Source organism: Anomaloglossus baeobatrachus, chromosome 5, assembly GCF_048569485.1.
Source record: "Anomaloglossus baeobatrachus isolate aAnoBae1 chromosome 5, aAnoBae1.hap1, whole genome shotgun sequence".
NCBI lineage: Eukaryota > Metazoa > Chordata > Amphibia > Anura > Aromobatidae > Anomaloglossus > Anomaloglossus baeobatrachus.
This window is the reverse complement of record NC_134357.1, coordinates 3,240,295-3,256,483: the sequence shown is the minus strand read 5'-3', so window position 1 is coordinate 3,256,483 and position 16,189 is coordinate 3,240,295. Positions and strand designations below refer to the sequence as shown.

At 50.1% G+C, this 16,189-nt stretch overlaps 1 protein-coding gene across 1 annotated transcript in view; it reads right to left on the bottom strand.

Annotated features, from left to right (window-relative positions):
- Positions 1-16,189, bottom strand: part of VAX1 (ventral anterior homeobox 1) — a 153,863-nt gene that overhangs the window by 27,775 nt on the left and 109,899 nt on the right. The window contains exon 2 of the mRNA XM_075348141.1: positions 9,128-9,315. Within this exon, the coding sequence (XP_075204256.1) occupies positions 9,128-9,315 (188 nt within the window). The remainder of the gene's footprint in view (positions 1-9,127; positions 9,316-16,189) is intronic.

The window sequence follows — 16,189 nt, the reverse complement described above, 5'->3', positions numbered from 1 at the left end:
ACTCCCAGGATCTATGCTCCGGACCACGGCCGGCCCACTCCACGAGGTAGTACCTCCTGCCCTGTATGACTTTTGTCTCCACAAGTTTTGCCACCTCAGGGTCATCGGACAGGGAGTCGGTTTGAGCCGGCAGGGACCCCGAGAATTTTTTTAAGTCGTACGGGTTTCAGGAGGGACACGTGAAAGGTGTTGGCTATAGCCCAGCGTGGAGGGAGCTGGAGTCGGTATGCCACCGGGTTTACCTGCTGTAGTACTTTAAACGGACCCAGATACCTAGGGGCGAATTTGGCTGCCTGTACCCGTAGGTTAACATTCTTAGAGGACAGCCATACTAGGTCACCAGGGGCGAAGGTTGGTGCAGGGCGGCGGCGAACATCAGCCGTTGTCACCAACCGGTCTTTAGCCCTCTTAAGAGCCTCTTGGGTGTCATCCCAGATCTCCCGGGCCTTGGTCGCCCAATCCTCCACTCTAGTATCGGGTGACGTAATGGGCATCGGAACCGGGATTCTGGGATGTTGTCCGTTATTGAGTAGGAACGGAGTCTGACCAGAGGATTCATGGACCGAATTGTTAATGGCAAATTCGGCCCATGGAAGGAGGTTAGCCCAGTTGTCGTGGTGCGTGGAGATAAAATGGCGGAGGTAAGTTACCAAGGTCTGATTAGTCCTCTCCACTAGTCCATTGGTCTCGGGATGGTATGCGGAGGAGATGTTCAGCTCTATCTGCAGGAGCTTACAGAGCTCTCTCCAGAAGCGAGACGCGAACTGGGGACCTCGGTCGCTCACCACCTTGTCAGGCATGCCATGCAACCTAAATACATGCCGAATGAACAAGGTGGCGAGAGCACGTGACGTCGGGAGTTGTGGGAGAGGCACCAAGTGGACCATTTTAGAGAAGTGGTCCGTGATGACCCATACGACCCTGTGCCCTGCTGACTTGGGCAGATCTCCCAGGAAGTCCATCCCTACCACTTCCCAGGGACGATCCGGCACTGGCAGTGGGTGAAGAAGACCTGCCGGTCTCTGCCGGGACGGCTTATTCCGAGCACACGACATACAGGCTCCCACATACTCCTGTATGTCCTGGGGTAGTCTCGGCCACCAATAATGCCTGGTCTCAAGGTCTCTGGTCCTTTTGACCCCGAAGTGACCCCCGACCTTGGAGGCATGGGCCCACGATAGCACCTCGTTCCGTAGTTCAGGGGGAACGAGGGTCTTGCCAGGTGGCACCTGGTCCAAAGAAGTGGGAGTGACCATCCTCAAGCTGTCCGGGGGTAGTATAAGACGAGGCTCCTCCTCGTCCTCCTCCAACACAACCATACAACGTGACAAGGCATCGGCCCGTACGTTCTTCTCACCGGCCAGGTGGCGGATAATAAAGCGGAACCGGGAGAAGAATAAGGACCAACGGGCCTGCCTTGGGTTCAGGCGTTGTGCTGTCTGGAGGTATGTGAGGTTTTTATGGTCAGAAAATACCTCAAATGGATGCTTCGCACCCTCCAGGAGATGCCACCATTCCTGGAATGCTAGTTTCATCGCCAGTAACTCCCTATCCCCTATGGAGTAGTTCCTCTCGGCCGGAGAAAAGGTCTTGGAGAAAAAGAAACACGGATGCTTCCTTCCTCGTTCGTTTTTCTGGTACAGGACTGCACCTGCACCGACCGAAGAGGCGTCTACCTCCAGTAGGAAGGGTTTGGAGATGTCTGGACGATGAAGGATGGGAGCTCTGGAGAAGTAAGTTTTGAGAGTGGGAAATGCCTCTACCGTTTCCCGTGTCCATGCTTTGGGATTAGCGCCCTTGCGGGTAAGGGCAATGATGGGTGCTGCCACCGTCGAGAAGTTGGGAATGAACTGGCGATAATAATTGATAAACCCCAAGAATCGCTGGATCACCTTCAGCGAGCGGGGCTCAGGCCAGTTCATCACTGTCTCCAACTTCCCCGGACCCATTGCTAACCCCTGACTGGACACGATGTACCCCAGGAACGGCAAGGATTCCCGTTCAAAAACGCACTTTTCCAGCTTAGCATATAACGAATGGGTGCGGAGCCTCTTAAGTACTCGGATGACATCCCTCCGATGGGTGGTAAGATCGGGGGAGAAGATAAGAATGTCATCCAGGTATGCAACCACGGAAAGATACAAATCCCGGAAAATGTCATTCACAAAGTCTTGAAATACGGCGGGGGCATTGCAGAGTCCGAAGGGCATTACTAGATACTCGTAGTGACCGTCCCTGGTGTTAAAGGCGGTCTTCCACTCATCGTCCTTTCGGACTCGCACTAGATTATACGCCCCGCGTAGATCCAGCTTTGTGAAGACCTTTGCCCCACGGAATCGATCAAATAGCTCAGTAATGAGGGGCAAAGGGTATTTGTTCTTGATCATGATTGCATTTAATCCCCTGTAATCGATACAGGGGCGCAGATCCCCTTCCTTCTTCTGCACAAAAAAGAACCCTGGACCAGCCGGTGAAATAGACTTGCGAATGAACCCCTTCGCCAGGCTGTCCTGAATATATTTGGACATAGTCTCCGTCTCTGGAGCAGAGACTGGATACACTCTGCCCCTAGGGGGCTCGGAGCCTGGCTTCAGGTCTATTCGGCAATCATATGGCCGGTGGGAAGGAAGAGTATCTGCGGCCCTTTTGGAAAAGACATCCCTGTAGGCCTCATAAGGTGTCGGTAAACCCGGCCCCCCTGTATTCTCTGAGGACCCAACCGACCTAATGGTAGCAGGTGGTTCGGTAGTCACGAGGTGCTCTCTACAGGATCCTGCCCAGGATGAGATCTCCCCTGTTGCCCAGTTGAGTATAGGAGCATGCTGTCTAAACCAGGGAAGACCCAGTAGGATCTCATCCGTCCCCCCTGGAAGCACCAGGAAGGACACCTGCTCATGGTGTCCCGGTGGTACATCCATCCTGAGAGGGATGGTGATCTGGGTGATGGGATCGAGTAGTAGGGACCCGTCGACTACCCGGACCCTGAGTGGCTTGGGCAACAGAACCAGGGGAACTGAGTATCGGGTTGCCAGGGAGGTCGAGATGAAATTGCCTTCAGCGCCTGAGTCCAAGCAAGCCAGGGCAGAGAAAAGAGTAGTGCCGAACTGCAACTGGGCGCTGATAGTCAACCTAGAGGGAGAGGTAGCGTCTAGAGTCCCCACTCTGATAGAAACTAGACGCTGTCTTTTCCCGACGGTTTGGGACATCGGGTAGCTATGTGTCCCCTCTGCCCACAGGAAAAGCAGATGACACAAGACCGAGAACCTGGGGCAGAGGAGACCACCTTGGACACCTCCATTGACTCCACGGAGTCGCCTACAGGACTGGCTGGGAGACCTGTCTGATGGAAGACGGGAGCCAGACGCTTTTTAGGCCGAGAAGACGTGGGTGCTGAAGAGACCTCGAGCCTTCGCTCCGCCTGGCGGATGTCTATGCGAGAGGCAACCTGAATCATGGACTCTAAAGTGGCAGGCACCTCACGCGTGGCCAGTGCGTCTTTGACAAACCCTGCCAGGCCCTCCCAAAACACAGGGACAAGAACCTTATCCGGCCAGTCCAGCTCTGCGGCAAGTGTCCTAAAGTGTACAGCAAAGTCACCGACTGAAGCGGACCCTTGCCGAAGTCGTAGGAGGCGCAGCGCGGAGTCGTGGGTGACTTGAGGCCCGAGGAACACCATTCTCATGGCCCCAAGATAAGCTGTTAAGTTATTCACCACCCGATCTCCGCGCTTCCACAACGGCGTGGACCACTTCAGCGCTCTCCCTGTGAGCAGGGACTGGACGAAGGCTACCTTCGCCTTCTCGGTAGCGTAAAGAGTCGCGGACAGCTCTAAGTAGGTGGTAACCTGGTTTATAAAACCACGGCACTCAGAGCTGTTGCCGCTAAAGCGCTCTGGAAGCACAAGGCGAGGAGACCTTCCGCCCAATAGCACAGCCTGGGTAGCCGCCTGGGTGGCGACTGTCGTCAGAGTAGTCTTATCGGAGGAAGACTGCTCCACTGCTGCCAATCGTGACTCCAACTGCTGCACATAACGCAGCAACTGCTGCTGCTCTTCAGCCATAGCCAGAACTTTGGCGCGACCGTAATGTTATGAGGGGGACCCGGGGAAGCGTGCCAAGATGAGAAATGGACAGCTTCCGCCAGTCAAGGTCCACTGTGCGGTGTAAGGGACCGCCGCTATGGTGGGTGAAGAGTGAGCGGGTTGCTGCTAGCGATCGTCTGGAATATCACAGACGATCTATGTACACCGGTCTGCCCTAACCCGTGAGGGTTGTATGGCACGGATCTCACGGCTCGGTGTACCTGTTGCACGGGGAAGCACAGAGGTGCCCACGCACGTGTGCCAGTGGAAGTCACGAGAATATGGCACGAGGGTAGCACAGAGGTGCCCACGCACATGTGCTTTCAATAACCAGGTGAGTCCGGTGGAGACTTGAGGAGCTCACCTGGGACAGGAACACGGCCTGTTGAAGGGGATACTGCCGGAGCAGCAAGGCAGGAACACGGCCTGCAAACCAGGTGCTGCCTGAGCAGCAAGGGCCAAGCCCACAAAAGACAGTAATGCCTGAGCAGTGGCGTGGCAGCACGCTGCCAGACATCCAAACATAGAAGGACGGTCGCGCGCCGCCATGATGGCAGGAGGAGCTTTTAAGGAGGTGTAGTTCCACCCAAGGGCGGGCGCGAGGTGGAGATGACGGACTTGACCCAATCAGGGTCCATGACGTCCCAGCCTGGCCAGTCAGGATTCACCACGTCACCAGCCTTGTCATCAAGCCGTGTGACGTCAGTGGGCGAATCAGAACCCACCACGCATTGCACATGCTCACCCTCCTGCCTCTGGGAAATAGAGGCGGGATCCTCAGTCTCACAATGTGCAGAGATAACGGGAGTCTTACTGCTTCCCTGAGCAGTAAACCTCTGCACATTGCGCAACCTCGCAGACCTTCGGGGCCGCTGAGCAGGAGGACCTGCGGCAGGCCAGGAATGGGAGACCGCTTCACTCCTTGTAACAGGAGAACCACTAGGTGTCGCCCTTCTGCTGCCTCTCTGAGAAGGTATCTCCTGCACACTGCGCAGTCTGGCAGACCTTCGGCGCTGCTGAGCAGGAGCGCTCGTGGCAGGCAAGGAATGGGAGACTGCCTCAGGAGAGCCACGAGGTGTAACAGTTGGTGTATGTGTGGTGAGATGTGTGCTGAGGGTGGTATATGTACCAGACTTGTGTGTGTTTAGGGCGATTATGTGGTGAGGTTGGTGTATGTGTGGTGAGATGTGTGCTGAGGGTGGTATATGTGTTCAAGCACGTGGTAGTGTGTGGTGCATTTTGTGTGTGTTCATATCCCCGAGTGTGGTGAGTATCCCATGTCGGGGCCCCACCTTAGCAACTGTACGGTATATACTCTTTGGCGCCATCGCTCTCATTCTTTAAGTCCCCCTTGTTCACATCTGGCAGCTGTCAATTTGCCCCCAACACTTTTCGTTTCACTTTTTCCCCATTATGTAGATAGGGGCAAAATTGATTGGTAAATTGGAACGCGCGGGGTTAAAATTTCGCCTCACAACATAGCACCCGGCGCTGCCCGGGATAGTAACTGTCTCTCTGTTTCTCTCCCATTCTCTGTCTGTCTCCCCCTCTGTATATATCTCTATCTTTCTCTCTATCTCTTCGTCTGTCTGTCTCTTTCCCTGTGTCTGTCTTTTTGTCTGTCTCTTTACCTGTCTGTCTCTTAACCTGTCTCTCTCTTTCCCTCTCTTTCCCTGTCTGTCTCTTTCCCTGTCATTCTGTCTCTTTGTGTCTGTCTCTTACCCTGTCTGTAAATATCAAAAAACTGACCCGCACATCCAACAAATGTGAACAGGTGCTAACTGAAAAAACATAGTAACTATAAATGCAAACAGTTGCACACTGAAAAAAGCCAAAAATTTACCAGGGAAAATATGGCACTGCATTACTGCAAAAGAGAGATATTTAGTTTATGTATTGGCCAATTCATGTAAGCCCGGAAACCAACGGCAAGGTATATCTCTGTAATCCGGGAACCTAACTTAAATGCCACTATCTAGGTTAAAAACATCCTTATCTGGGCAAAATGCCACTATTTGGACTACAAACCTCCATGTATGGACTGCTAGGCTCCTGCTACAATGGTTATGAACACAGCCAGGTCTTAGGGCGGAGTGCTCAGTCAGAAAAAGACTCACTAGAAATATCAAAAAACTGACCTTATATGGGCTTACATGGGCTTACATGCATTGGCCAATACATATACTAAATATCTCTCTTTTGCAGTAATGCAGTGCCATATTTTCCCTGGTAAATTTTTGGCTTTTTTCAGTGTGAACTGTTTGCATTTATAGTTACTATGTTTTTTCAGTTAGCACCTGTTCACATTTGTTGGATGTGCGGGTCAGTTTTTTGATATTTCTAGTGAGTCTTTTTCTGACTGAGCACTCCGCCCTAAGACCTGGCTGTGTTCATAACCATTGTAGCAGGAGCCTAGCAGCCCATACATGGAGGTTTGTAGTCCAAATAGTGGCATTTTGCCCAGATAAGGATGTTTTTAACCTAGATAGTGGCATTTAAGTTAGGTTCCCGGATTACAGAGATATACCTTGCCGTTGGTCTCCGGGCTTACATGCATTGGCCAATACATATACTAAATATCTCTCTTTTGCAGTAATGCAGTGCCATATTTTCCCTGGTAAATTTTTGGCTTTTTTCAGTGTGCAACTGTTTGCATTTATAGTTACTATGTTTTTTCAGTTAGCACCTGTTCACATTTGTTGGATGTGCGGGTCAGTTTTTTGATATTTCTAGTGAGTCTTTTTCTGACTGAGCACTCCGCCCTAAGACCTGGCTGTGTTCATAACCATTGTAGCAGGAGCCTAGCAGCCCATACATGGAGGTTTGTAGTCCAAATAGTGGCATTTTGCCCAGATAAGGATGTTTTTAACCTAGATAGTGGCATTTAAATTAGGTTCCCGGATTACAGAGATATACCTTGCCGTTGGTCTCCGGGCTTACATGCATTGGCCAATACATATACTAAATATCTCTCTTTTGCAGTAAGGCTATGTGCCCACGCTGCGGATTTACCGCGGATTTTGCCGCGGATTTGCCGCGGATTTGCCGCGGATTTCCCGAAAATCTGCAGCAGCGGCACTTCCAAGCCATTTCAATGGCATTTTGGAAATGCTGTGTCCATGCTGCGGATTTTTCCGCTGCGGATTTGCCGCGGATTTTGATCCGGAAAAATCTGCAGCATGTCAATTGTTTGTTGCAGATTTGCTGCGGATTTTGGGTATAGAATGGGGGAAAAAAAAAAAAAAATCCGCATCAAAATCCGCGGTAAATCCGCGGCAAATCCGCGGCAAATCCGCGGCAAATCCGCGGGTGCGGATTTGCCGCAAAAGTCGCGGATTTTCAGGCAGAAAAATCCGCAGGTACATTCTACCGTGGACACATATCCTAATGCAGTGCCATATTTTCCCTGGTAAATTTTTGGCTTTTTTCAGTGTGCAACTGTTTGCATTTATAGTTACTATGTTTTTTCAGTTAGCACCTGTTCACATTTGTTGGATGTGCGGGTCAGTTTTTTGATATTTCTAGTGAGTCTTTTTCTGACTGAGCACTCCGCCCTAAGACCTGGCTGTGTTCATAACCATTGTAGCAGGAGCCTAGTAGCCCATACATGGAGGTTTGTAGTCCAAATAGTGGCATTTTGCCCAGATAAGGATGTTTTTAACCTAGATAGTGGCATTTAAGTTAGGTTCCCGGATTACAGAGATATACCTTGCCGTTGGTCTCCGGGCTTACATGCATTGGCCAATACATATACTAAATATCTCTCTTTTGCAGTAATGCAGTGCCATATTTTCCCTGGTAAATTTTTTGGCTTTTTTCAGTGTGCAACTGTTTGCATTTATAGTTATTCTTACCCTGTCTGTGTCTGACTCTTAACCTGTCTCTCTCTTTCCCTCTCTTTCCCTGTCTGTCTCTTTCCCTGTCAGTCTGTCTCTTTGTGTCTGTCTCTTACCCTGTCTGTGTCTGCCTTTTTCCCTGTCTGTGTCTGCCTCTTTCCCTGGCTGCATTGTGACACGCCAACATTCCATATAAGGGCGTGGCTGCGCATTCTTCTGAAGTTCTGGCTGCACTGTGGCTCCCAGCTCCATTCGCTTTAATGGAGGCAGGTTTTTTGATGAATAACTGTAAAGCACGGGGTTAAAATGTCCCCTAAAAACATAGCCTATGACGCTCTCAGGGTCCAGAAGTGTGAGTGTGCAAAATTTTGTGGCTGTAGCTGCGACAGTGCAGATGCCAATCCCGGACATACACACACACACATACACACACACACACACATACACACACACACACACACATATATTCAGCTTTATATATTAGATATACATACATGCACACACAAGATATATATGTAATGTACTGTATATTACATATTGTATTACATATTTACAATATATTACAGTTTTTGTGTTCTAAAGTTGTATCCAATAAATATATTTTATGTTCTATCTAAATATCTTGATTATTGTATCATAAAAATTATTAAATGTCTGATGTTCACATACACATGTTCATCTACTACACTACATTTTTCACTTAACTATAAGCAATATATGTAGGAGTAGGAGTCGGTGCAAGGGAAATTGAGGAGTCGGATTCGAAGGTTTGGCCGACTCCACAGCCCTGCTTATGAGACAACGACTCCGCTCACAATGCACAAGCGACCACGGCAAAACTGGCAGAGCCGGGCTTCCAGCTGGTGACCACCCACCTTATTCACCAGGTCTAGCTCCCTCCGACTATCATCTTTCCAAACCTGAAGAAACAACTCAAGGCACCAAATTTCACACCATTTCTGATGCCAGGAATCACTATGAATACTCCCCCGATATTATCTGATCCTCAGCTGCTGTCAATCAAAAAGCTGCTGATTTTACAAAGTTTACTTGCTTGTGTTTCAGAAACTATACATCCGAGCTGACAACTAAAGGTATGTATAGACTCAGCCTGATAGCGCCAGTATAGCACTGGCTATAGGTTATATAGGATAATTCTGGTGATTGTGCGCTTTACATATAATATGATGCATCCCGGTGAGTTTGGTACCTGGGTTTCAGAGAGGTTGAGTTGCCGGGCCAGTTCTGTCCGCTCCCGGCCCACCACATACTGACACCGTTGGAACTCCATCTCCAGCCGATACAGCTGCTCCGCCGTGAACGACGTCCGGGTCCGCTTGGGTCGGTCTAGGTCCAGTCCCTTTGGCAGGATGATCTCCCGGATTGAGCCTTTGGCATCTGGAGAAGCAAATACAGTGGATCAGCAATGGCTGCCGCAATAGCCCAATACTCATGTTCTACCCTCTCTGCCATCTGTAGTCTGTCATAGACCCCACACTACTGCTGGGGCAGCACCGCACTCTGCAGAATTGGGCAGCGCTATCCTGCACCTATAACCATACACTCCAATATCCACACCCAGGGCTGGGAAGGCCCCCAAAGTCACAGCACTGGGGTCCATAATATCAGCTGGGGGGAAAGAACCGGACCCCCAGATAATCAAAACTCAAACATCACACAGTGTACAAAATAACAGGATTTTAAATAACAGAGGTCACAATAATATACTGAGATGAGTAATATATAATATACTAGGAGTAATAATATAACAGATATTTCCTTATTTTTGAAAGAAAATCACATTTTTTTCAAGGAAACTAACATTAAATTCCACAGAAATCCCCTCTATACATTGTTATGTGGTAAATGACTATTGTCGCTGCAAACGTCTGGTTTTAATGCAATATCTACATAGGTGTATAGAGGCCAATTTCCAACAACTACCACTCCGGTGTCTAATGGTACATTGTGTTTGCTGTGTTAGAAGGCTAATGGATGTTTAGAAATCCCTTGAAAACCCTTGTGCAAGTATGTTAGCACAGCTGAAAACAGTTTTGCTGATTAGAGAAGCTATAAAACTGACCTTCCTTTGCGCTAGTTGGGAATCTGGAGCATTACATTTGTTGGTTCCATGAAACTCTCAAAACGGCCAGAAAAAGAGAACTTTCAATTGAAACTCGACAGTCTATTCTTCTTTTTAGAAATGAAGGATATTCCATGTGAGAAATTGCCAAGAAACTGAAGATTTCCTACAACTGTGTGCACTACTCCCTTCAGAGGAGAGCACAAACAGGCTGTAACCAGAGTAGAGAGAAGTGGAGGCCGCGCTGCACAACAGAGGAGAGCACAAACAGGCTGTAACCAGAGTAGAGAGAAGTGGAGGCCGCGCTGCACAACTGAGGAGAGCACAAACAGGCTGTAACCAGAGTAGAGAGAAGTGGAGGCCGCGCTGCACAACTGAGGAGAGCACAAACAGGCTGTAACCAGAGTAGAGAGAAGTGGAGGCCGCGCTGCACAACTGAGGAGAGCACAAACAGGCTGTAACCAGAGTAGAGAGAAGTGGAGGCCGCGCTGCACAACTGAGCAACAAGACACGTACATTACAGCCTCTAGTGTGAGAAATCCACGCCTCACAGACCCTCAACTGGCAGCTTCATTACATAGCACCCACAAAACACCAGTGTCACCGTCTACAGTGAAGAGGCGACTCCGGGAGGCCGACCTTCAGGGCAGAGGGGCAAAGAAAAAGCCATATCTGAGACTGGCTAATAAAAGGAAAAGATTAATATGGGCAAAAGAACACAGACATTGGACAGAGGAAGATTGGAAAAAAGTGTTATGGACAGACTAATCGAAGTGTGAGGTGTTTGGATCCCACAGAAGAACATTTGTGAGACGCAAACTACTGAAAAGATGCTGTTAGATGCCTGATAACATCTGTCAAGCATGGTGGAGGTCATGTGATGGTCTGGGGTTGCTTAGGTGCTGGTAAAGTGGGAGGTTTGTACAAGGTAAAAGGGATTGTGAATAAGGAAGGCTATCACTCCATTTTACAACGCCATGCCATACCCTGTGGCCAGCGCTTGATTGGAGCCAATTTCATCCTACAACAAGACAATGACCCAAAGCCACCTCCAAATTATGCATTTATTTAGGGAAGAAGCAGCAGCTGGTATCTATCTGTAATGGAGGGGCCCTAGCACCAGACCTCAACCCTATAGAGCTGTTGTGGGAGCAGCGTGACCGTATGGTGCCAAAAAGTGCCCATCAACCAATCCAACTTGTGGAGGGGGGAAGCATGGGGCGAAATATCTCCAGATTACCTCCGCACATTATCAGCTAGAATGCCAGAGGTCTGCAAAGCTGGAATTGTTAAAAGGAGTGATCTGTGCCGAAAGCCAAGTGTGAAGAGGAAATTATTATATCATGTAACAATCATTATTCCTGACCTCGTCACTGTCTGCACGAGATTCTCTATTCATTATACAACTCATCTGATAAATAATAGTATGATTATACATAGAAAAGACAAAATTGTCTGGAGGACCCCAAACTTTTCAACTGTAGTGTGTGTGTATATATACACACACACAAGCTGTACTACCCGGCTTCGCCCGGGTTAATAACTGCTGTTAACAAAATAGAATGTATTAACAAAAATGTATTCTGCACACAAACACCACAAAACAAATAGATAGAAATGTAATTATTAAATTGTTGTCTATATTAACCAATCAGAGCTCAGATTAATTAACTGTAGCAAAAAAGAAGCTAAGCTGTGATTGGTTGCTATTGGCAGCCTGATAAATCTCCAGGCAACAGAAAGCCCTCCCCCTGACAGTATATATTAGCTCACACATACACATATAGACAGGTCATGTGACTGACAGCTGCCGTATTTCCTATGTGGTACATTTGTTGTTCTTGTAGTTTGGCTGCTTATTAATCAGATTTTTATTTGTGAAGGATAATACCAGACTTGTGTGTGTTTAGGGTGATTATGTGGTGAGGTTGGTGTATGTGTGGTGAGATGTGTGCTGAGGGTGGTATATGTACCAGACTTGTGTGTGTTTAGGGTGATTATGTGGCGAGGTTTGTGTGTGTGTGGTGAGATGTGTGCTGAGGGTGGTATATGTACCAGACTTGTGTGTGTTTAGGGTGATTATGTGGTGAGGTTGGTGTGTGTGTGGTGAGATGTGTGCTGAGGGTGGTATATGTACCAGACTTGTGTGTGTTTAGGGTGATTATGTGGTGAGGTTGGTGTGTGTGTGGTGAGATGTGTGCTGAGGGTGGTATATGTACCAGACTTGTGTGTGTTTAGGGCGATTATGTGGTGAGGTTGGTGTGTGTGTGGTGAGATGTGTGCTGAGGGTGGTATATGTACCAGACTTGTGTGTGTTTAGGGTGATTATGTGGTGAGGTTGGTGTGTGTGTGGTGAGATGTGTGCTGAGGGTGGTATATGTACCAGACTTGTGTGTGTTTAGGGTGATTATGTGGTGAGGTTGGTGTGTGTGGTGAGATGTGTGCTGAGGGTGGTATATGTACCAGACTTGTGTGTGTTTAGGGTGATTATGTGGTGAGGTTGGTGTGTGTGTGGTGAGATGTGTGCTGAGGGTGGTATATGTACCAGACTTGTGTGTGTTTAGGGTGATTATGTGGTGAGGTTGGTGTATGTGTGGTGAGATGTGTGCTGAGGGTGGTATATGTACCAGACTTGTGTGTGTTTAGGGTGATTATGTGGTGAGGTTGGTGTGTGTGTGGTGAGATGTGTGCTGAGGGTGGTATATGTACCAGACTTGTGTGTGTTTAGGGTGATTATGTGGTGAGGTTGGTGTGTGTGTGGTGAGATGTGTGCTGAGGGTGGTATATGTACCAGACTTGTGTGTGTTTAGGGTGATTATGTGGTGAGGTTGGTGTGTGTGTGGTGAGATGTGTGCTGAGGGTGGTATATGTACCAGACTTGTGTGTGTTTAGGGCGATTATGTGGTGAGGTTGGTGTGTGTGTGGTGAGATGTGTGCTGAGGGTGGTATATGTACCAGACTTGTGTGTGTTTAGGGTGATTATGTGGTGAGGTTGGTGTGTGTGTGGTGAGATGTGTGCTGAGGGTGGTATATGTACCAGACTTGTGTGTGTTTAGGGTGATTATGTGGTGAGGTTGGTGTGTGTGGTGAGATGTGTGCTGAGGGTGGTATATGTACCAGACTTGTGTGTGTTTAGGGTGATTATGTGGTGAGGTTGGTGTGTGTGTGGTGAGATGTATGCTGAGGGTGGTATATGTACCAGACTTGTGTGTGTTTAGGGTGATTATGTGGTGAGGTTGGTGTATGTGTGGTGAGATGTGTGCTGAGGGTGGTATATGTACCAGACTTGTGTGTGTTTAGGGTGATTATGTGGTGAGGTTGGTGTGTGTGGTGAGATGTGTGCTGAGGGTGGTATATGTACCAGACCTGTGTGTGTTTAGGGCGATTATGTGGTGAGGTTGGTGTATGTGTGGTGAGATGTGTGCTGAGGGTGGTATATGTACCAGACTTGTGTGTGTTTAGGGTGATTATGTGGTGAGGTTGGTGTGTGTGTGGTGAGATGTGTGCTGAGGGTGGTATATGTACCAGACTTGTGTGTGTTTAGGGTGATTATGTGGTGAGGTTGGTGTGTGTGTGGTGAGATGTGTGCTGAGGGTGGTATATGTACCAGACTTGTGTGTGTTTAGGGTGATTATGTGGTGAGGTTGGTGTGTGTGGTGAGATGTGTGCTGAGGGTGGTATATGTACCAGACTTGTGTGTGTTTAGGGTGATTATGTGGTGAGGTTGGTGTGTGTGTGGTGAGATGTGTGCTGAGGGTGGTATATGTACCAGACTTGTGTGTGTTTAGGGTGATTATGTGGTGAGGTTGGTGTATGTGTGGTGAGATGTGTGCTGAGGGTGGTATATGTACCAGACTTGTGTGTGTTTAGGGTGATTATGTGGTGAGGTTGGTGTGTGTGGTGAGATGTGTGCTGAGGGTGGTATATGTACCAGACCTGTGTGTGTTTAGGGCGATTATGTGGTGAGGTTGGTGTATGTGTGGTGAGATGTGTGCTGAGGGTGGTATATGTACCAGACTTGTGTGTGTTTAGGGCGATTATGTGGCGAGGTTGGTGTATGTGTGGTGAGATGTATGCTGAGGGTGGTATATGTACCAGACTTGTGTGTTGTCACGCTCCCCGGGTCCTCTGCTCCGCTTCCCGGCTCACCTGGCACGCTCCCCGCTCTCCAGCCTCCATCGCCCGCGCTTCCCAGGCCTCCTGGTCCCCGCTCCCGGCGCCAGTCGGCTTCCCAGCCCCAGCCCGGCTCTGCTGCGTCCTCCTCTCAGCGTCCTGCCCTGGCTTCTGGCACCCGGGCCGCGCGCATGCGCATTAGGGCGCGCGCGCGGTCACTGACCCTTTCTTAAAGGGCCAGTGTCCACTGACAGGAAATGAAGCACACAGGTACGGGGTATAAAGGGGTGCAATGTTCAAGGGGGCGGGGCCTGATCTTCGTGTTTCCCAAGCTAGGAGTCAGGTCTCCTTGCGTTCCTGTGAGATACTTACCTCTCTCTCTTCTAGAGCCGATCCTGCATTGCCATCCGGTCCTGCCGTATCCCGAACCCCGAACGCTGCCTATCTGCTATCCTGACAGTCCGCACCATCTCTGTTCCCTGCGGTGACCCGTCATCTCGCTCCAACGGTTCCGGACCCCGCCTGACATCATCCCGGCTTCCGAACCTGACCTCCGTCACCCGGGCCACCATCAGTGACCCCGTGGTTCCAGGGACTTCTCCATTGTGCTCTTGTGCGCGGACTGTTCTGCTACCTATAGTGCTCCGGCTACCGGACTCCTTTCCTCATCAGGGAGTTCGGCCCAGTGGATCCACCTCCCGGGTCTGCCCATCCACCTGGCCCTAACAGTAAGATCAGGCCATGGATCCCGCCGAAGCACTAGCGGCCTTGCATGAGGAACTCCAACGCCAGCGTGAAGTCCAGACCCGCATGCTGAACTTTATGACTTCCGTGGACGCCCGCTTGAACACGCTACAAGCATCGGTCACATCTTCAGCACCTCCGGCCTCCACTAGTCAATCCACGGCTCCCGCTCCCGTGGCAGCCTCCTCGGATGCTTCCAGACTTCGTTTGGCCTCACCACCCCGGTACGCCGGAGATCCCAAGACCTGCAGGGGGTTTATAAACCAATGCTCCCTCCATTTCACGCAGCTGCCGCATTTGTTTGCCTCCGACCAAGCCAAGGTCGCCTTCATAATGTCTCACCTAGAGGGCGAGGCACTGGCGTGGATAAACCCCTTGTGGGAGAAGGAGGACCCTATGACCAAGAACCTCCAGGAGTTCCTGTAGGCTTTTCGCAGCACCTTTGACGAGCCCGGACGCGCCTCCGCGTCTGCTTCATCTCTTCTCCGGTTACGTCAGGGAACTCTGACGGTGGGTCAATACGCCATCCGTTTCCGCACCTTGGCTTCGGAACTCGGGTGGAATAACGAGGCCCTAACCGCCGCCTTCTGGGAAGGACTCTCGGGTCGAATCAAAGATGAGCTGGCTGGTCGTGACGTACCGTCCACCCTGGACGCCCTGATTACCCTAGCGACTCGAGTGGACATTCGCTTTCAGGAGCGGTCCAAAGAGGTGTCCCGTGAGAGACGCCCGGTACGGCATTCCTCTCCTCCGCAGAAGTCCGCCGTTCTCCAGTCAACGGCGTCTGGTGTCTCCGTCCATGAGCCCATGCAGATCGACCGTGTGCGACAGTCTGAACAACGTCGAGCAGAGCGGCTCGCCAAGGGTCTCTGCTTCTACTGCGGAGAGGGCACACACCTGCTACGCTCCTGTCCAGAGAGGCCGGGAAACTCCAAAGCCTAGGGTTGGTAGGAGAGGCCACCCTAGGTGCTGGGACTCTCTCAGACCCGGTTATGTGGACTGTACAAGTGACAACGGGAGAGACGCGGTTCACGGCTGAGGCGTACCTCGATTCTGGGGCAGCAGGCAATTTCATCCAGCAGGCCACGGTGGACAAGTACCAGGTGCCTGTTACTCCACTCGACAAACCCCTCGTGATTGCCTCTGTGGATGGGAGACCCCTCTCTGACACCATCTCCTGGATCACCAGGCCGGTTGAATTGCGTATCGGTGCTCTGCACACCGAGAACATCGCTCTCTACGTCCTTCCACACATGTCACATCAAATCCTGCTGGGCCTTCCTTGGTTACGGACACACGAACCTTCAGTCAGCTGGGGCACTGGTGAAATCA